At 46.3% G+C, this 22,613-nt stretch overlaps 1 protein-coding gene across 1 annotated transcript in view; it reads left to right on the forward strand.

The window, feature by feature from the left end:
- Positions 1-22,613, forward strand: part of LOC308313632 (anoctamin-9-like) — a 38,365-nt gene that overhangs the window by 7,224 nt on the left and 8,528 nt on the right. Inside the window, exons 8-20 of the mRNA XM_080760854.1 lie at positions 965-1,044; positions 1,947-2,081; positions 2,673-2,766; positions 10,537-10,597; positions 10,958-11,040; positions 13,312-13,416; positions 14,018-14,182; positions 15,579-15,615; positions 15,733-15,844; positions 18,537-18,594; positions 18,870-18,967; positions 19,321-19,517; positions 21,761-21,913. Coding sequence (XP_080616980.1) covers positions 965-1,044; positions 1,947-2,081; positions 2,673-2,766; positions 10,537-10,597; positions 10,958-11,040; positions 13,312-13,416; positions 14,018-14,182; positions 15,579-15,615; positions 15,733-15,844; positions 18,537-18,594; positions 18,870-18,967; positions 19,321-19,517; positions 21,761-21,913 — 1,378 coding nt within the window. The remainder of the gene's footprint in view (positions 1-964; positions 1,045-1,946; positions 2,082-2,672; positions 2,767-10,536; positions 10,598-10,957; positions 11,041-13,311; positions 13,417-14,017; positions 14,183-15,578; positions 15,616-15,732; positions 15,845-18,536; positions 18,595-18,869; positions 18,968-19,320; positions 19,518-21,760; positions 21,914-22,613) is intronic.

The raw sequence follows: 22,613 nt of genomic DNA on the forward strand, positions 1-22,613 counted from the left end.
ACATAGATACATGTTTTATTCATATAGTAGGACTTGTATATCAGTGTTTTTATTCATTTAGTAGGACTTGTATATCAGTGCATTTCTAGAATGAGATTCAGGGTAACTTCAGTGTAAACCAACTCCAGCTTTAAAGCAGTTTTCAGAGGACAGAATCCTCTGGTTTTCAAACAAAGCTTTCTACCAATTTACAACCAAACATAATAATAATAATAACAACAATAAAAGCTATTATTGTTGTTGTTGAGGCAGTGTTTGCATAACTCGCCCACACTAACGATAGAACACAGTGCTGAGTGAATCTCTCTCTCTCTCTCTCTCTCTCTCTCTCTCTCTCTCTCTCTGTGAAGTGTTTTCATGTTATTGTCATTGTGATAGAGCTAATATTACGCTGTTTACACTGCCTACACTAATCATGAATTATGACGATTGAATTGTGCGTGCGTGCGGGCGGTGCATGGGTGTTTGTAAGTGTGTGTGTGTGTGTGTGTGTGTGTGTGTGTGTGTGTGTGTGTGTGTTTGTGTGTGTGTGTGTGTGCGCATTACTTTCACCCATTCACACACACATTCATACACCGGTTGCGGCGGAAGCCATGCAAGGTACCAACCAGCACATCGGGAGCAATTTTGTTTTCAGTGTCTTGCCCAAGGACACTTCGACATGTAGACAGGAGGAGGAGCCGGGATTCGAACCGCCTGCTCTACCTCCTGAGCCACAGTCGCCCCAGTGTGTGCGTGTGTGCATCTGTGCTGTTTAAGCAACATTCTACTGTGAAGCCAAGCATGTTAGCATGATTATGTGTTCTCTAACGGTTCAGCAAAACTGTCTTTGTAGTAAATTCCTCAATATTCTATATTGGCTGACTAAACTGTAACTGTTCTCCTATTGGCTGACTGTAACTGTTCTCCTATTGGCTGACTGTAACTGTAACTGTTCTCCTATTGGCTGTCTGCGGTGTTCCAGAAAAAGAAGCAGAAAGAGTTGAAGGACAGCTGGGCGCGTTGGACCGCCCTCCTACAGGGTCAGCCAATCACAGCTGTCAGGTTAGCATGCACGCACACACGCACGCACGCACGCACGCACGCACGCACGCACGCACGCACGCACGCACGCACGCACGCACGCAATATCTTTATTTGTGTTCACACTACAAACAGTAATACAAAATGTTCGGAAACGTAACTTTGGTTGGTCATTTCTCCCCTTTAATAACACCAATTGGTATTTAGTATTTTAGTATTTCATATCGTTTTCATCGTTGATTAGTCACCGTTACAACGAGGTACAGCTTGTAAGGATCGGGCGGTCAAAGTTTCCTTGAAAGTTACGTGTGTTGCACAAACAAACAAACAAACAAACAGCAACACACACTTTCCATCAAACGTAACTTTGGTTGGTCATTTCTCCCCTTGTTGTTATTCACTATTTCATTTGCAACTCAGCTGAACGTGTGTGGGTAGCTCCTCCAAAAACCTTCCCAGAATGGCAAATGGCCGGTTATTCAACCCTTGCTTTGAGTTGCCTTAGTGGATTAGATCAGTGGTTCGTGTCAAGGACCCCCAAATCAACATTTATTAGGCCACGGACGGACATATGCCAGTGACCCAGATAAGGACCCCCCATTTGAAGCATTTGAAGCATCTAGCAGTGATTCAGAAACATATTCATCTCATGGACCCCCCCAGTGTGTCACTAGGAACTACTTTGGGGAGAAGGTGGCGTAGTACTACCTGTGGTTAGGGTGGTACACCTTCCTGCTCATCGTGTGTGTGTGTGTGTGTGTGTGTGTGTGTGTGTGTGTGTGTGTGTGTGTGTGTGTGTGTGTGTGTGTGTGTGTGTGTGTGTGTGTGTGTGTGTGTGTGTGTGTGTGTGTGTGTGTGTGTGTGTGTGTGTGTGTGTGTGTGTGTGTGTGTGTGTGTGTGTGTGTGTGTGTGTGTGTCACTAGGAACTACTTTGGGGAGAAGGTGGCGTTGTACTACCTGTGGTTAGGGTGGTACACCATCCTGCTCGTCCCTGCTGCTCTCATCGGGATCGTCGTGTTCCTGTACGGCCTCGCCTTCTTTAACTCCTCCCCCCTCATGTGAGTGTCATTCATAACTCCTCCTCTTTCATTCATAACTCCTCCTCTTTCATTCATAACTCCTCCCCATAATGTGAGTGTCATTCATAACTCCTCCCCTTTCATTTAGAACTCCTCCTCTTTCATTCATAACTCCTCCCCATAATGTGAGTGTCATTCATAACTCCTCCCCTTTCATTTAGAACTCCTCCCCTTTCATTTAGAACTCCTCCTCTTTCATTCATAACTCCTCCCCCTAATGTGAGTGTCATTTATAACTCCTCCTCTTTCATGCATAACTCCTCCCCCTAATGTGAGTGTCATTTATAACTCCTCCCCTTGCATTCATAACTCCTCCCCCTAATGTGAGTGTAATTAATAACTCCTCCTCTTTCATGCATAACTCCTCCCCCTCATGTGAGTGTCATTCATAACTCCACCCCCTCATGTGAGTGTCATAGAATCACAATGATGGTCAAAGGGGAGGAGTTATGAACTCCTCCCCTTTGACCATCATGGTGATTCTACGCCTGTTTTGTAGAAAGGAGTTTTAACATGTACAATACGTTTAACTACAGTATGTCATGATGATGTCATGATGATGTCATATAGAAAGGAGGTGTGTGAAGCTCAGACGGTGATGTGTCCGCTCTGCGACAAGAGATGCAAAGTCTGGCAACTGTCTGACACCTGCACCTACGCTAAGGTAAACATATATATACATATATATATACACTGTCCGACACCTGCACCTACGCTAAGGTAAACATATATATACATATATATATACACTGTCCGACACCTGCACCTACGCTAAGGTAAACATATATATACTGTGGAGTCTGTCAGGTCTCACCTCAGGGGGAGGGGCGAGTTACCATGACAACCAGGCACGCCCATGGCCGGGTCATAGACTCAGTGTATTATCCCAGAGCAATTCTAAATCAGCTGCGCCTCATTCCGGCCGCCGCCCTGGTTAGCAATTAAGGACAGCCGCAGCCTGTCAGCCGCGCCCTTTATAAACAGCCTGCGCACCTAGCAGTATCAGATCCCTGCTACACACAGACGCTCGCGCAGCATATGCCGTCCACTCGGCGTTGGATGGTAAGTCCACACTCCTCTCACTTATGGACTCTCACGTATGGACTATGTTTATTGTTTGATTGTTTGTATCACCACTCAATTGCTCTCTTATATTCTCACATCACCAGGCTTGTAGGAGTGGGGCTGGAAGCACACGCAGGAGCGTGTGCCCCCCCCCATAGACAAGTATACACGGAGAGCCGCATGCATACTGGAGACCCACCTGGCTCGTATCGGGGACGAGTGCGGAAGACGGGACCCCCGTATGGAAACGGCAGCCCCACAGCTCCATAAGGTCGCAGTAAGACAAACCGTTCACTATCTATCACCCGTGTTATTAAGAAGAGGCACTCATAGTGGCAAATGAGCAGCTAAGGATAATAACGAAGATTGTGAATGAAGGAAGTCACCCTGTCGATGCTAAATGAAGACTGTGAATGAAGAGTGTCACCGTGGTGTTGTACACTGAAGATTGTTGAATGAAGATAACCCCGTAGAGACTAATGGAAGCTAGCAGGCTCTAGATAAAGTGTCACGTACACCCTGTGAAAGAAGACAGGCCCGTGTTATGTTTATTTCACCCTTGAAGAGACTTTAAGTTGGCTTGCGCCGCCAGGCCCGGTGAAAGAAGACCGTTAGAAACTAGAGCGCTTACTTTGTGTTAACCCCCTGACTGCCGTTGTCGTACCGACACGGCCACCCAGTAGATAGAGAGAAATAAGAATATAAATGCTTGTGTATCTTCCTGTTGGCCGAGCCTAAGGGGCCCTCCGTACCATCCCCGCCCGGTACCATACCAAGTACTTTTACTCTAATTACTCACCACCCCGTATCCGAGTACTTCTTCTCTAAAGTACTCTTCTGTGCCTTGTGGATAGAGAAAGATACGCACCCCCTTACCTACCTCCGGGGGAGCCTCCTGGCCTCCTCTGGAACCTGGAAAAGAAGAAGAGAAAGAGTTATACAAAGGTCCAGTTGGTAGACTGCCTAGACCGGGTGTCTCAGGCCCCAACTTTGTACTTACCTTGTGCTCTGACCGTATGCTAACATCCCCTCTCATCCTCTGCAGTGACGACTCCCGCCTCGGAGCCGGGACCTCATGCAAAGAATATTACTGTCTGAGTTCTGTTTGTGAAAACTGACTTTGTTTGAACCTGTTGGAGAAATAAAGCAAGGGGCGCCATCGTGTGTCTAACCCCTGAAACTGCACTCTGAGTTGTATTTCCCACCCGACCTCCCACATATGGTGGAGAATGTGGGTATTCATCTGATCTCAACCACCGCCTAAACATGGCCAGCCCCGAATTGGCCGCCCTTCTCCGAAGTCAGACTGAACTACAGAACGCTGTGCGTGAAGTTGTCCGCAGGCTAGACCGACACGGTGATGTCCCTAGGACCCCCAACGCCGTCCTCTCCAAGCAGACCCCCGAGGATGACATCGAGGCGTACCTCGAACTCTTCGAACGCACCGCCGACCGCGAGCAGTGGCCCGCCGCCGACTGGGCCGGCATACTGGCGCCCTACCTCTCGGGAGAGGCTCAACGCGCATGTCGGGACCTTCCCGCCAGAGACGCTCGAGACTACGAGACGCTGAAGGCCGCCATCTTGTCCACCCTCGGCTACAGCCTGCCCGCCCGGGCCCAGCGGTACCACATGTGGGCCTATCAGCAGGCCCAGCCCCCTCGCGCTCAGGTCGCCGACCTCTACCGCCTGACGCAGAGCTGGCTGACCACGGGCGGAGAGACCCCGTGGATTGAGAGATTAGTCATAGACCGGTGTGTCCGTGCCCTGCCATCCGACGCCAAGAAATATGTTGCCCGAGTCAGCCCCACATCCGTGGACGCCCTGATCGCCCTCCTGGAGAACCACCACGTCTGCTCGGATATGCTCCGCCAGACCAAGAGCGACGCCGTCCCCAAGACAGACGACCGCCGAGACCGACGCCGACCAGCCCCGCCGACCCCGCCGGCCCCGGTCCGGCCCCGTGCCTCCGGCCCCCCCGACCGCAGCCCGCGGATCCGCAGGTGCTACGTCTGTAATCGGGAGGACCACCTGTCCTGGGCCTGCCCAAAGCGGCCCCCCGGCCCCGATGTCTCCATGCCCTCCGCGGACAGCATGAGAGGGCCCCGCCCCTGCCTCCACACCGGAAGTGAGAGCCGACGACAGACCACCCTCCCCGCCCGGGTTGATGGGACCGACACCCATGCCTTGCTGGACTCAGGCAGCGTGGTGACGCTGGTCCGGGGTGACCTCGCCTCCGCCACCAATGGACCCACCATCCCGGTCACGTGTGTCCACGGAGATGTCCGGCGGTACCCCGTCGCCCACGTGACCGTACAGACCCCCCGTGGCTCCGCGTTGGTCGCCGCCGGAGTGGTCCCCGAACTCCCCGTCCCCCTCTTGATCGGAACGGACTGTCCGCTGTTCGAGAAATACTGGAACCCGGGACGACGAGGGCCCCCCAGGACGCGGCGCCGCCGACGCCGCCGAAGTAGCGTACCCCTCGTCGCCTGCCCCGCCCTCCGCGAAGACGGGACCTCGTCCACCAGCAGCGGCCGAGGAAGTCCCCAGCCAGAACCCGGGCCGGAAGAAGCGGAGGCCTCCGACGCAGACGACACGCCGGCCCTCGGTGAAGACCCCTTCCTAGAGTTCCCCAGAATAGACGCGCCGCCCCCCCGGCGGCAAGGATCGTTCGCCACCGCTCAGTGGGCCGACCCCAACCTGGCTGGCGCCAGGCGGAACGTCGTGGCCGTCGACGGGAAGCTGAACCCGGGGGTGAGTGAGAAACCTTTCCCACACTTCTTCGTCCAACACGACTTGCTGTACCGCGCTTGCAAGGACCCCGCTGGGGAGGTCGTCGAACAATTACTCGTCCCCAAACCGTATGTGTCCCGAGTAATGTATCTCGCCCACTCCCACCAGTTAGGGGCCCACCTGGCCGTACAAAAGACTTACGACCGGGTCGCCGCCCGCTTCTATTGGCCAGGCGTTAAGAAGGCCATTGAGGAGTTTTGCCGCTCCTGTGCCGAGTGTCAGCTAACCGCCCCCCGCGGCGTGCCCCATAGCCCCCTAATTCCAATGCCAATTATCGATGTACCGTTCTCCCGTATCGCCATGGATATTGTCGGACCCCTCCCTAAGTCCGCCCGGGGCCACCGGTACATCCTAGTCATCATGGATTATGCGACGCGCTATCCGGAGGCCATCCCCCTCCGCACCGCCAACGCCCGGGCCATCGCCCACGAGCTGCTGATGCTATTCAGCCACGTCGGCATAGCGGACGAAATCCTGACCGACCAGGGCACGTGCTTCATGTCCAGAGTCCTAGCATCCCTGTATAAATGGCTGAAGGTCAAGCGTATACGGACCTCCGCCTACCACCCTGAGACGGATGGTTTGGTCGAACGGTTCAACCAAACGCTAAAGAAAATGTTAAAACGCGTCACGGAAGAGGACGCCAAAGACTGGGACCGCCTCATCCCGTTTGTACTCTTCGCCATTCGCGAAGTACCCCAAGCGTCAACCGGGTTTTCGCCCTTTGAGCTCCTGTACGGGAGGAAACCGCGTGGCCTCCTCGACCTGGCTAAAGAAGCCTGGGAGAGCCAGCCGTCCCCCCTCCGCAGCGTCATCGAACACGTCGACGCGCTCCAGGAGCGCGCCAAACGCATCTGGCCCATCGTAAGAGAGCACATGGCCGCAGCCCAGACGGCCCAGGCGCGCACCTACAATAAGGGTGCCAAGATCCGAGAGTTCGCCCCCGGCGATAAAGTGCTGGTGTTGGTCCCCACCAGCGAATGTAAGTTCCTGGCCCGATGGAAGGGCCCATATGAAGTCGTAGAGAGGAAAGGAGACGTGAACTACCGGGTGAGTCAGCCAGGTAGAAGACGCGGACACCAGATCTACCACGTGAACATACTGAAACGGTGGCATACGCCGGAGGAAGTGCCCCTACCCGCTTTAGTAACCTTTGTCTCCCCGCAGGCCCCGGCCGTGGCCCTTGGTGAGGATCTGACGCCCCAGCAGACACAGGACTTGCGGGAGCTACTCGATCGGAACCGCGACGTATTCTCAGAGTTACCGGGCCACACCTCCGTGCTAAAGCATGACATCGACACCCCTAACGGCCAGGTAGTGAGACTACGGCCGTACCGGATCCCGGAGGCACGAAGGAAGGCAATCACGTGAGGTCCAGAAGATGCTCGAGCTGGGGGTCATCGAGGAGTCCCACAGTGCCTGGTCGAGCCCGATCGTGATTGTCCCCAAACCCGACGGCACACTCCGCTTCTGCAATGATTTCCGGAAGTTAAATGAGATCTCCGTGTTCGACGCGTATCCCATGGCCCGCGTCGATGAGCTGATTGACCGGCTGGGGCCCGCCCGGTTCATCAGTACCCTCGACCTGACTAAAGGGTACTGGCAGGTTCCCCTCACGGAGAGAGCCAAGCAGAAGACGGCCTTCATCACTCCCGATGGACTCTTCCAGTACCGAGTGATGCCCTTCGGAGTACACGGGGCCCCCGCCACGTTCCAACGGCTGATGGACCGGATACTGCGACCCCACCAGGCCTTCGCGGCGGCCTACCTGGACGATGTAATCATCCACAGCGCCACCTGGGGACAGCACCTGGAGCGGGTCGACACAGTCCTAGCCACCCTACGGGCGGCCGGCCTGACCGCCAACGCAAAGAAGTGCCGCATTGGTTGGACCGAGACGGACTACCTCGGCTACACCATCGGCCGAGGGTGCATCCGACCACAGACGAGGAAGGTGGAGAAGATCCAGACCTGGCCACGCCCGGTGACCAAGAAGCAGGTCAAGTCCTTCCTCGGCCTGATCGCCTATTACCAGAAGTTCGTCCAGAACTTCGCCACGATCGCGGCCCCCCTCCACGACTTGACCAAGAAGAACCTTCCCCACCACGTCCAGTGGACGGACGAGGCGGACGAAGCCTTCCGCACGTTGAAGACCGCCCTGTGCAGCGAGCCGGTGCTCGTGGCGCCGGACTTCACAAGGCCCTTCATCCTCGCCACGGATGCGTCCAACACCGGGGTCGGCGCTGTCCTGTCCCAGCCGCTAGACGGAGATGAGCATCCCGTACTGTACATCAGCAGGAAGCTGCTGAAGCACGAGCGTAACTACTCCACTGTCGAGAAGGAGTGCCTGGCCGTGAAATGGGCCATCCATCACCTCCGGTACTACTTATGGGGCAGACAGTTCACCCTCGTGACCGACCACGCGCCACTGAAGTGGATGGCGGCGAACAAAGACCGCAACGACCGTGTCACCCGCTGGTTCGTCGAGCTCCAGAGCTACAAGTTCGAGATAGAGCACCGGCCCGGGACCAAGATGAAACACGCGGACGCGCTCTCAAGACTGTACGAAGACGAGGGAAGTAGTCAAGCTCCTTGCGGTAGCAAGAAACTTAGGGGGGGAGTGTGTGGAGTCTGTCAGGTCTCACCTCAGGGGGAGGGGCGAGTTACCATGACAACCAGGCACGCCCATGGCCGGGTCATAGACTCAGTGTATTATCCCAGAGCAATTCTAAATCAGCTGCGCCTCATTCCGGCCGCCGCCCTGGTTAGCAATTAAGGACAGCCGCAGCCTGTCAGCCGCGCCCTTTATAAACAGCCTGCGCACCTAGCAGTATCAGATCCCTGCTACACACAGACGCTCGCGCAGCATATGCCGTCCACTCGGCGTTGGATGGTAAGTCCACACTCCTCTCACTTATGGACTCTCACGTATGGACTATGTTTATTGTTTGATTGTTTGTATCACCACTCAATTGCTCTCTTATATTCTCACATCACCAGGCTTGTAGGAGTGGGGCTGGAAGCACACGCAGGAGCGTGTGCCCCCCCCCATAGACAAGTATACACGGAGAGCCGCATGCATACTGGAGACCCACCTGGCTCGTATCGGGGACGAGTGCGGAAGACGGGACCCCCGTATGGAAACGGCAGCCCCACAGCTCCATAAGGTCGCAGTAAGATAAACCGTTCACTATCTATCACCCGTGTTATTAAGAAGAGGCACTCATAGTGGCAAATGAGCAGCTAAGGATAATAACGAAGATTGTGAATGAAGGAAGTCACCCTGTCGATGCTAAATGAAGACTGTGAATGAAGAGTGTCACCGTGGTGTTGTACACTGAAGATTGTTGAATGAAGATAACCCCGTAGAGACTAATGGAAGCTAGCAGGCTCTAGATAAAGTGTCACGTACACCCTGTGAAAGAAGACAGGCCCGTGTTATGTTTATTTCACCCTTGAAGAGACTTTAAGTTGGCTTGCGCCGCCAGGCCCGGTGAAAGAAGACCGTTAGAAACTAGAGCGCTTACTTTGTGTTAACCCCCTGACTGCCGACTGCCGTCGTACCGACACGGCCACCCAGTAGATAGAGAGAAATAAGAATATAAATGCTTGTGTATCTTCCTGTTGGCCGAGCCTAAGGGGCCCTCCGTACCATCCCCGCCCGGTACCATACCAAGTACTTTTACTCTAATTACTCACCACCCCGTATCCGAGTACTTCTTCTCTAAAGTACTCTTCTGTGCCTTGTGGATAGAGAAAGATACGCACCCCCTTACCTACCTCCGGGGGAGCCTCCTGGCCTCCTCTGGAACCTGGAAAAGAAGAAGAGAAAGAGTTATACAAAGGTCCAGTTGGTAGACTGCCTAGACCGGGTGTCTCAGGCCCCAACTTTGTACTTACCTTGTGCTCTGACCGTATGCTAACATCCCCTCTCATCCTCTGCAGTGACGACTCCCGCCTCGGAGCCGGGACCTCATGCAAAGAATATTACTGTCTGAGTTCTGTTTGTGAAAACTGACTTTGTTTGAACCTGTTGGAGAAATAAAGCAAGGGGCGCCATCGTGTGTCTAACCCCTGAAACTGCACTCTGAGTTGTATTTCCCACCCGACCTCCCACAATACATATATATATATATATATACACTGTCCGACACCTGCACCTACGCTAAGGTAAACATATATATACATATATATATATATATATATACATATACACTGTCTGACACCTGCACCTACGCTAAGGTTGTGTGTCTTGTGTTAATGGAGGGAAGAAGTTAATAATATAAATAACATCAGATGGTACATTTATCATGTGAAATTACTGTAAAGGCCCCCAAAATGTCCCCCAAGGGCCCCCAAAATGTCGTGGCCTGCCAGGGCGTAAAACTCCCGGCCTGATTTGGAGTTCCACTCCGGGCCTGATGCCTGCACTTATGCTAAGCTAAGTAGTGTCACATGAAACCAGACAAGCAACTTATTTGATTAGAGCTCTGATTGATTGATTGATTGATTGATTGATTGATTGATTGACTGACTGACTGACTGACTGACTGACTGACTGACTGACTGATGTGTCCAGGTGAACCTGCTGTTTGACAACAATGGGACAGTGCTGTTTGCCATGTTCATGGCAGTTTGGGGTGAGTTTAATTATCACTCTTACATTCAGTAAATGTTTCTTATTTTGAGTTTTACATCTAAATGTCAGTGCAAACTGACCATAACGTACCACGCCACGTCACGACTAAATGTTTGCACGGTAACTAAAAACACATAATTGATAATTGATCCCAAGGTCATCGGGGTTTCGGGTACAGAGGTATCTCTGGGTTCTGTATGTGAGACTCCTAGGGGTTGTGTGAACCCGGGTCTCTCTCCCGTGTGGAGAGACAACATCTTATCTCAGCCGCTCTGCTTAAACTGTGTTCTATTGTTCTATTCCATTGTCTAATAAACTGTTGTTTCCATTGTGCTCCTTCCTGCGTGTTCAATTCATTCAGCCACTCTGTTCCTGGAGTTCTGGAAGAGGCACAAGGCTTCATACGTCACTCTGTGGAAGGTTTCCGATTGGTCCGAGGAGGAGGTATGTGCCTGTGGAAGGTTTCTGATTGGTCGGGGGAGAAGGTGTTCATAGCTTGGTCGATCTGTTGTGTTCAGGAACACCATATTGTTGGATAGACTATAATCTCTAAATGCAGCTTAATGTTTTGTGGTTCACTGCATTTAAGAACTAGAAAGGCAGTTCCTGTAGAAACTGCGTGGGCTCGCATAAATTGCAATGTATAAAGTTTTTGCCGTGTCAAGTTTGAAACTCGGGGACCGGAGTAATAGTGTTCCCATTGGTGGTCTAAATCCATAATCAATATTTCGGGACTGTAGCATATTGTAAACAAAAGTAGAAAATGTATTAAAGCTGAAGTAAAAGTAAAAAAAAAGTATGAACATTTGGAAAAACTAGTTTAAGCATAAATAACTGCATAAAGCGGAATAAAGTATGTGGAAGCTGTAGAAGTGTTTTTAAAAGTTTTTCTTTAAATGTAAAAAAAATAATCTTTATTAAAAAAATTCAAGTTTTTTCTTTTTAAGTAAAAAAAAAATATATATTTTTTTTTCATAAGTAAAAAAAAAAAAGGTTAAAGTTTTTTTTTTTAAGTTTGCATTTTTTTCAAAAAATTTAATTTTTTGAAAAAAAAATCATTTTTTTCAAAAATTTTCATTCTTTTTCAAAAAAATACTTTTTTTTCAAAAAAATACTTCTTTTTCAAAAAAATACTTCTTTTTCAAAAAAATACTTTTTTTTCAAAAAAATACTTTTTTTCAAAAAAATACTTTTTTTCAAAAAATTCCTTTTTTTTTTATTTTTTTGCGTGCGTGCGTGCGTGCGTGCGTGCGTGCGTGCGTGCGTGCGCTTGCGAGAGCTGTGTAAAGGCCAGCCAATAGGAAGACAGGGTGTGTGTGTGCGTGTGTGCGTGCTCTTGCGAGAGCTGTGTAAAGGCCAGCCAATTGCACAAATAGCAGACCTACAAGCTCACAAGGTATCGCAGAGCAACTCATTGAGATCTTGTAACTTTAATGTCAGCCCTGTAATTAAGCCCTTATATGTCTCAGCTGTGGACGTAAAAGACTTCCAAGTTCTATGCCAGTACTATGACTGGGAGATTATAATGGCCGTGAATGGGGGGAAACTATGCCCCGAACAAATTGCTCTATCGCAAAAAGTAAAAGTCGAATGCAAATATTTTTTTCGCTGTGAGTGGCCTGAGATATTGAGGTACACCATGTGCGATTGTGGTGTTGGTACGATTGAAAATGTGGTTATAAGAGCGAGTTAAGAATTGTCAGCGCGATAATTTCCTCGTAAGAATTATACAATGGAGGTCAATGAGCAGATTGACTGTTTTTGTGTCACTTAAAAGGCCGTAGTTCACATTCTGTATGTCTCTGTGCTTTGGTGGTCACATTGTGTGAAAGAGGACATGTGTGGCTACAAAATGACAAAAGAACATGCGTGTAAAATGAATACTTTGGCCGGGACGACAATTTGTTTGGTAAATTTTCAAGGAAAGAATTTCAGTTTCTACACTCTAGTCAAAGAGGCCCCGCACTCTAAGATGGCACTAATTAGCCGAAACGGCCTGCGATTGAACTGCGATTTCGGAAAAACCGTTTAACGTATTCGAATACGGTTTGAACCACGAAAAAGTCCAGAGTCGTGTGAGCGTTCTAAAGTTTAAATCACGTTTCTACGACAAAGTATGCCAGAGTAATGAGGCTGCAAAAGTGAGGTTGATTTAGAGATAAATCCCATACATTGTCAATGGGAGGGAAAAACTATAAATAAAGTTAAATATATTAAAAAGTATAAACTTTTTCAAAACAACTTTTTCACCAATGAAATTTCAAAGATAGATGAACATTATAAAGTTTGAATGAAGTTTCAAAGTGAAAGTATGACGGAGTAATAAGAGCTCAAAAAAGTTAACTGTGAAAAATGGGACCTTTCTTCCATCGACTCTCATTATAAAGGATGTAAAAAAAAGTTAAAAAGTTAAAAAGTATAAAAAGTATAAAACTTTGTAAAAAGTTGTATGCAAGCCACAATCACTTCAAAGAGCTGAACAGTTTGAAGTTTGAACTAAATTTCTAGCATAAAGTATGTGGAAGTAGTAGTGTGTCAAAAAAAAGCGGCGGAATAAAGAAGCGGAATAAATATAGGCTGGCAATAACTAGTGTGTGCTCGCTGTAGCGAGCCCACAACTAACATTGTGATCTGTGCTTCACACGTTGGCCACTAGGAGGCGCCGTAGCGCAAAGTAACAAGTGTGTTCTATGTTGTTCACACGTTGGCCACTAGGAGGAGCTGATCCTGGACATCGTGAACGACGTCAGCTGTTCTCCCAGACAGTACCGACACTCCTACCTCCGGAGCACCCTGATCCTGGTCTGTGTCACTGCGATGGTGAGTTATGATGTCACTGTGATGTCACTGTGATGTCACTGTGATGTCACTGTGAGACCCAGTATAACTAAGTGTCAGGGAGGGACTAGTGGAGAAGAGATCCAGTAGAACTAAATGTCAGGGAGGGACCAGTGGAGAAGAGATCCAGTAGAACTAAATGTCAGGGAGGGACTAGTGGAGAAGAGATCCAGTAGAACTAAATGTCAGGGAGGGACTAGTGGAGAAGAGATCCAGTAGAACTAAATGTCAGGGAGGGACTAGTGGAGAAGAGATCCAGTAGAACTAAATGTTAGGGAGGGACTAGTGGAGAAGAGATCCAGTAGAACTAAATGTTAGGGAGGGACTAGTGGAGAAGAGATCCAGTAGAACTAAATGTCAGGGAGGGACTAGTGGAGAAGAGATCCAGTAGAACTAAATGTTAGGGAGGGACTAGTGGAGAAGAGATCCAGTAGAACTAAAGTGTGTGTGTGTGTGTGTGTGTGTGTGTGTGTGTGTGTGTGTGTGTGTGTGTGTGTGTGTGTGTGTGTGTGTGTGCGTGTGCGTGCGTGTGACCGTGCGTGCGTGCGACTGTGCGTGCGTGTGTGTGCGTGTGCTCAAACAGATCCTGGTCATCATAGGGTTAACCCACGTGCTGGTGATCTTCCGGGTGATGTCAGCCGTCCTATTGGCCGAGAACTCCTGGCAGTTCCTGAGTGACAACTCCAACACCGGCGCCATGATGATTGGAGGGTTCCTCCATTACATCATCATTAGTGTGATGACACGGGTATGACTCATATAGGTTAATTTATCTTGTTATAAAATAATTAACCAATTAATCATTTGTTATAATTATTATAGAATATGTATCTGCCAGGGGGCACGGTGCGGTGGCACAGTGGGTAGTGCTGTCACCTCACAGCTAGAAGGTCCTGGGTTCGATTCCCGCTCGGGACGCTGTGGGCGCTGGTGGCGTGTTTCCTCCTCCGCGTCATCAGTGCCCATACCCGAAGGCGGGGTTGGCGAAATGGCCTTTCTGTGTGGAGTTTGCATGCTCTCCCCGTGTCCCTTATAGGGTAGGTACCCTCACAAAAAACATGCAGTAATCCTGGTCTCTAAACTGCCTCCCCCTGGCCAGCCGGGGCGCCTGATGGAGGGGAAAGGAACTGGTTGGAATAACGTGTTCCTTCCACGCGCTACGTCCAACCAGGGAAACTCCCCCCTGTCAGGTGTAAAGGAGCAACTTGGACACTCAGGCATGAAGGAAGCATGAGTTCAAGTCCGTTGGTCTCCCCTTGTCCCCCATATATGGGGACTAGGTTGGTCTCCCCTTGTCCCCCATATATGGGGACTAGGTTGGTCTCCCCTTGTCCCCCATATATGGGGACTAGGTTGGTCTCCCCTTGTCCCCCATATATGGGGACTAGGTTGCTCTCCCCTTGTCCCCCATATATGGGGACTAGGTTGGTGGAGGGTGTGTAGAGCCCAGGATCACATTAGATGATTGACACAGGGGTGAAAAATGGGTTACAAAATCGTGGGATAAAAAATATATATAAAAAAAAAAGAATATGTATCTGCCGTTAGATCTAATGGTATAAACACTGAAAACGCTACAGCTGATTTGATGTGTTACGTCGCGCGTCATTGGCGCTCTGGGTTTTTAACCAAGGTTCATGTTTTAGGTTGTTAAAAGGTGAGTGTTTTTTTGCTGCTGAAAGTGGCTAAAAATGTCATTTTTGACAAAATTGTACAGAGATTTCGTAATTGTTATTTACTATAGTTCCTAGTGTTCCTAGTGTCCCTAGGCCCTAGTCCCTAGTCCCTATGCCCTAGTTCCTTAGTCCCTAGACCCTAGTCCCTAGTCCCTAGGCCCTAGTCCCTAGTCCCTAGTCCCTAGTTCCTTAGTCCCTAGGCCCTAGTCCCTAGTCCCTAGTTCCTTAGTCCCTAGTTCCTTAGTCCCTAGTGTCCCTAGTGTCTAGTGTCTAGTGTCCCTAGTCCCTAGTCCCTAGTCCCTACTTCCTAGTCCCTAGTCCCTAGTTCCTGTGTCTTTGCAAAGGGTTTGAGTCCTGGCTGTCCGTTCAGTTGGAACAACGATGGCGCGCAACACTGATGATGACATCATAGATGACATCATGACATTTAAATACTTGACCCTTGACCTTTGTGTCCATTGTTTCCAGATCAACAGGATGGTGGCCATGAAGCTGTGTGACATAGGTGTGAGCACGCACGCACGCACGCACACACGCACGCACACACACGCACGCACGCACACGCACGCACGCACGCATTTTGTCATTTTGCTCTATGAGTGAACTTTCTTGTTCCTCTTAGAGGAGAACCGGTCGTTTGACGACCTGGAGAAGAGTTTCACCCTCAAGATGTTCACCTTCCAGTTCTTCACCTACTTCTCCTCCCTCTTCTACGTGGGCTTCTTCCTGGGAAGGTGGGCGACAGGATGATACTACTGTAATACTGTAATACTACTGTAATACTACTGTAATACTGTAATACTGTAATACTACTGTAATACTGTAATACTACTGTAATACTACTGTAATACTACTGTAATACTGTAATACTACTGTAATACTACTGTAATACTGTAATACTACTGTAATACTGTAATACTACTGTAATACTACTGTAATACTACTGTAATACTGTAATACTACTGTAATACTGTAATACTACTGTAATACTACTGTAATACTACTGTAATACTGTAATACTACTGTAATACTACTGTAATACTGTAATACTACTGTAATACTACTGTAATACTACTGTAATACTGTAATACTACTGTAATACTACTGTACTACTACTGTAATACTACTGTACTACTACTGTAATACTACTTACTACTGTAATACTACTGTAATACTGTAATACTACTGTAATACTACTTACTACTGTAATAATACTGTAATACTACTGTAATACTACTGTAATACTACTGTAATACTGTAATACTACTGTAATAATACTGTAATAATACTGTAATACTAATGTAATACTACTGTAATAATACTGTAATACTGTAATACTACTGTAATACTACTGTAATACTGTAATACTACTGTAACACTACTGTAATACTGTAATACTACTGTAATACTACTGTAATAATACTGTAATACTACTGTAATACTACTGTAATACTACTGTAATACTGTAATACTACTGTAATACTACTGTAATACTACTGTAATACTGTAATACTACTGTAATACTACTGTAATACTACTGTAATACTGTAACACTACAATACTACTGTAATACTACTGTAATAATACTGTAATACTACTGTAATAATACTGTAATACTACTGTAATAATACTGTAATACTGTAATACTACTGTAATACTACTGTAATAATACTGTAATACTACTGTAATACTACTGTAATACTACTGTAATAATACTGTAATACTACTGTAATACTACTGTAATACTACTGTAATACTGTAATACTACTGTAATACTACTGTAATACTACTGTAATACTGTAACACTACAATACTACTGTAATACTGTAATACTACTGTAACACTACTGTAATACTGTAATACTACTGTAATACTACTGTAATAATACTGTAATACTGTAATACTACTGTAATACTACTGTAATACTACTGTAATACTACTGTAATACTGTAACACTACAATACTACTGTAATACTACTGTAATAATACTGTAATACTACTGTAATACTACTGTAATAATACTGTAATACTACTGTAATAATACTGTAATACTAATGTAATACTACTGTAATAATACCGTAATACTACTGTAATACTGTAATACTGTAATACTACTGTAATACTGTAATACTACTGTAATAATACTGTAATACTACTGTAATACTACTGTAATACTGTAATACTACTGTAATACTACTGTAATACTACTGTAATACTGTAATACTACTGTAATACTACTGTAATACTACTGTAATACTACTGTAATACTGTAACACTACAATACTACTGTAATACTACTGTAATAATACTGTAATACTACTGTAATACTACTGTAATAATACTGTAATACTACTGTAATAATACTGTAATACTGTAATACTACTGTAATACTACTGTAATACTACTGTAATACTACTGTAATACTGTAACACTACAATACTACTGTAATACTGTAATACTACTGTAACACTACTGTAATACTGTAATACTACTGTAATACTACTGTAATAATACTGTAATACTACTGTAATACTACTGTAATACTACTGTAATAATACTGTAATACTACTGTAATACTACTGTAATACTGTAATACTACTGTAATACTACTGTAATACTGTAACACTACAATACTACTGTAATACTACTGTAATAATACTGTAATACTACTGTAATACTACTGTAATAATACTGTAATACTACTGTAATAATACTGTAATACTAATGTAATAATACTGTAATAATACCGTAATACTACTGTAATACTGTAATACTACTGTAATACTGTAATACTGTAATACTACTGTAATACTGTAATACTACTGTAATACTACTATACTACTGTAATACTACTGTAATACTACTGTAATACTGTAATACTACTGTAATACTACTGTAATACTGTAACACTACAATACTACTGTAATACTACTGTAATAATACTGTAATACTACTGTAATACTACTGTAATAATACTGTAATACTACTGTAATAATACTGTAATACTAATGTAATAATACTGTAATAATACCGTAATACTACTGTAATACTGTAATACTACTGTAATACTGTAATACTGTAATACTACTGTAATACTGTAATACTACTGTAATACTACTATACTACTGTAATACTACTGTAATACTACTGTAATACTGTAATACTACTGTAATACTACTGTAATATTACTGTAATATTACTGTAATAATACTGTAATACTGTAATATTGTAATACTACTGTAATACTCTAATACTACTGTAATACTGTAATAGTACTGTACTACTGTAATACTACTGTAATACTACTGCTTTATAACTCTATTCTGACAGGATAAACAGTGATGTTTTATACATTCTGACAGGATAAACAGTGATGTTTTATATATTCTGACAGGATAAACAGTGATGTTTTATATATTCTGACAGGATAAACGGTCATCCTGGAGGTTATGTGAGGATCGCAGGGAAGTGGAGGCTGGAAGAGGTGAGTTTAATGTCTATAACTTCATCACATTGAAGTATAAATGTCTTATATATTGTGTTATATATTTCAGTGCCATCCCAGCGGCTGCCTCGCAGACCTGTTAGTGTATTAATAACATATATATTGTGTTATATATTTCAGTGCCCCAGTGGCTGCCTCACAGACCTGTTAGTGTATTAATAACATATATATTGTGTTATATATTTCAGTGCCCCAGCGGCTGCCTCACAGACCTGTTAGTATTAATAACATATATGTTGTGTTATATATTTCAGTGCCACCCCAGCGGCTGCCTCACAGACCTGTTCATCCAGATGGCAATCATCATGGTTCTCAAACAAACCATCAGCAACGTCTTTGAGTATTGTGGCCCGTAAGTAAACAATAAACACCTGTAAGTAAACAAACACCTGTAAGTAAACATAAACACCTGTAAGTAAACAATAAACACCTGTAAGTAAACAATAAACACCTGGACCTAAATAATATTTATAACACTTATATTTTTGCCACTTACAGTGACGGTGTAATTCCTGTCCTCTCCACCAGGTGGTTTGGCAGGGAACAGGGGTACAGTGAAGGTGTAATTCCTGTCCTCTCCACCAGGAGGGTGTTGGGCAGGGAACAGGGGTACAGTGAAGGTGTAATTCCTGTCCTCTCCACCACGGTGTTGGGCAGGGAACAGGGGTACAACAGTGCAGGTGTAATTCCTGTCCTCTCCACCAGGTGGTTTGGCAGCTGGCTGAAGGGCAAAAGGACCCAGAAGCTGCAGAGGAAGTGTGCTCATCGCTACCACGAGGGGGAGCCAGAGGGCAGCCACGGCGAGGAGCGCTGCGACAACTGTAAGCTGAGGGAGTGGCTGAGTAACTACACTCTAAACCACGTGGACTCCTTCACGCTGTTCAACGAGTTCTTAGAGATGGGTGAGTACTACTGTAATACTACTGTAATACTACACTCTGAACCACGTGGACTCCTTCACGCTGTTCAACGAGTTCTTAGAGATGGGTGAGTACTACTGTAATACTACTGTAATACTACACTCTGAACCACGTGGACTCCTTCACGCTGTTCAACGAGTTCTTAGAGATGGGTGAGTACTGTACTACTGTAATACTACTGTAATACTTTAACACATTTAGTACATAACACGTCCTGAAACGTCATAAGGATTGGAACCGAGAGGTGCCTTAGACGTCTGTGGACGTCCTAGCGACGTCCAAACGACGCGGGGCGAGATAATAATATTCAGAATAATTACTTCTTTTTTTTTTGGCATTTCGCTTTTCGCTTGCCGTATGCTAACGCTCTGTGAAACTATTAGCTTGTCATTGACTCCCATGTTAGCGCGGCGGAAAGAATGACTCGTATCTCCTCATCCAGGGCGCTCTCCGTGGTGATGAATGGATCGATATGCTGGCGCTGCGTTTCTGCTCCTCATCCGTCTCTCCCGCAAAATATGAACTCTTTTTGTAGCGTATATAAATATATTAAGATGATCGGAGATTGTGATGGCACTTTGTCAGTCAACTTTTTTAAGAAAGTATTTCCGGTTCATGGCTTTCAAAATGGAAGCGATCACTACTCTGGCGATTACTCCGGCGCAAGCTGCGCCTTTATTTTGATGCAGTTCCGGTACTAAATGTGTTAATAATACTGTAATACTACTGTAATACTACACTCTGAACCACGTGGACTCCTTCACGCTGTTCAACGAGTTCTTAGAGATGGGTGAGTACTGTACTACTGTAATACTACTGTAATACTTTAATAATACTGTAATACTACTGTAATACTACACTCTGAACCACGTGGACTCCTTCACGCTGTTCAACGAGTTCTTAGAGATGGGTGAGTACTACTGTAATACTACTGTGATACTACTGTAATACTACTGTAATACTACACTCTGAACCACGTGGACTCCTTCACGCTGTTCAACAAGTTCTTAGAGATGGGTGAGTACTACTGTAATACTACTGTGATACTACTGTAATACTACTGTAATACTACACTCTGAACCACGTGGACTCCTTCACGCTGTTCAACGAGTTCTTAGAGATGGGTGAGTATACTGTACTACTGTAATACTTTAACAATACTGTAATACTACTGTAATACTACTGTACTACTACTGTAATACTTTAATACTACTGTAATACTACACTCTGAACCACGTGGAGTTCCTAGAGATGGGTGAGTGTTAGCTCTGTTCGCGTTAGAAGGACTTCTCCTTAACGCTATCATGTCACGTGTAAAGGAGCAACTTGGACACTCAGGCATGAAGGAAGCATGAGTTCAAGTCCGTTGCTCTCCCCTTGTCCCCCATATATGGGGACTAGGTTGGTCTCCCCTTGTCCCCCATATATGGGGACTAGGTTGCTCTCCCCTTGTCCCCCATATATGGGGACTAGGTTGGTCTCCCCTTGTCCCCCATATATGGGGACTAGGTTGCTCTCCCCTTGTCCCCCATATATGGGGACTAGGTTGCTGCTCTCCCCTTGTCCCCCATATATGGGGACTAGGTTGGTCTCCCCTTGTCCCCCATATATGGGGACTAGGTTGCTCTCCCCTTGTCCCCCATATATGGGGACTAGGTTGGTGGAGGGTGTGTAGAGCCCAGGATCACATTAGATGATTGACATAAAAATTATATAAAAAAAAGTACTTCTCCTTAACGCTATCACCTCCACTTGTACCTGAGAGAGCTACAGTCCATGGATGCGTTTCAAAAACAAAAACATAACCTTTTTAACGAATCGTTCTCTCATGTATTCTTGGGCCACTAGTAGACGACGCCCACCCTTCTCTCTCAGCCAATGGCATAACACCTCTACTAGTAGACCACGCCCACCCTTCTCTCTCTCAGCCAATGGCATCACACCTCTACTAGTAGACGACGCCCACCCTTCGCTCTCAGCCAATGGCATCACACCTCTACTAGTAGACGACGCCCACCCTTCTCTCTCTCAGCCAATGGCATCACACCTCTACTAGTAGACGACGCCCACCCTTCTCTCTCTCAGCCAATGGCATCACACCTCTACTAGTAGACGACGCCCACCCTTCTCTCTCTCAGCCAATGGCATCACACCTCTACTAGTAGACGACGCCCACCCTTCTCTCTCTCAGCCAATGGCATTGTGTGTTTGCTCCCACACTGCAGTGATCCAGTTCAGCTTCACCACAATCTTCGTCGCAGCGTTCCCATTGGCTCCCCTGCTGGCGCTCATCAACAACATCATCGAGATCCGATTGGACGCCATTAAGATGGTGACGCTGGAGCGCAGGATGGTTCCCGCCAAAACCAACGATATCGGTACGTTTATATTATTATTATTACGAGTAAGACGCGCAAACGCGGGAAGCGAACGCAGCTCGTACATATTTGGGTTTTGGACGTATAGCTGCTTTGGGGACTCCTTATATGGTTATGGCTGAGTCATGGTGACGTAACAGCGGGACAGACACTTTCATCAATCACAAACAAATCACTCAGCTCCATATATGGGCACAAAAGCGGGACAGACAGACACACAGACACACAGACATGATCTGCTAGGTCTCATAGTAAGTGCTTCGCAATTAGCAGTAGCAGTATTAGTATAGAGCGTCAAAGTCCTGCTCCCTCGAGAGACCCGTAAAATAAATCCCTGTCCATTTTCCCTCATAGACTTTTCAGAAAGTATTTATTTAAAGACGTTTATACGCCGCTGGACAAAGACAACTCTTGTCGTGACAAATCATGACAACAAACACAATGTTTCGGGGCAGAAAGTAGAAAAAAACGGCAGGTTAAAACAACACTTTTGTTGTTGTTTTTCTTCTTTGTAATTATTTTGTTTGTTCCAAAATATTGTGTTTGTCGTCATGATTTGTCACGACTCGAGTTTGGCTTCATACGACGCTTAAAGGGTCTTTAGAATAAATACTTTTTGAAACGTCAATGAGGAAAAATGCACTGGGAATTATTTCCTGGGCCTGGCGTCGTCATGAGCTGTCAAGGCCAGAAAGCAGTT

Source organism: Protomyctophum bolini (genome assembly GCF_963924005.1).
Source record: "Protomyctophum bolini genome assembly, chromosome: 4".
NCBI classification, from domain to species: Eukaryota; Metazoa; Chordata; class Actinopteri; order Myctophiformes; family Myctophidae; genus Protomyctophum; species Protomyctophum bolini.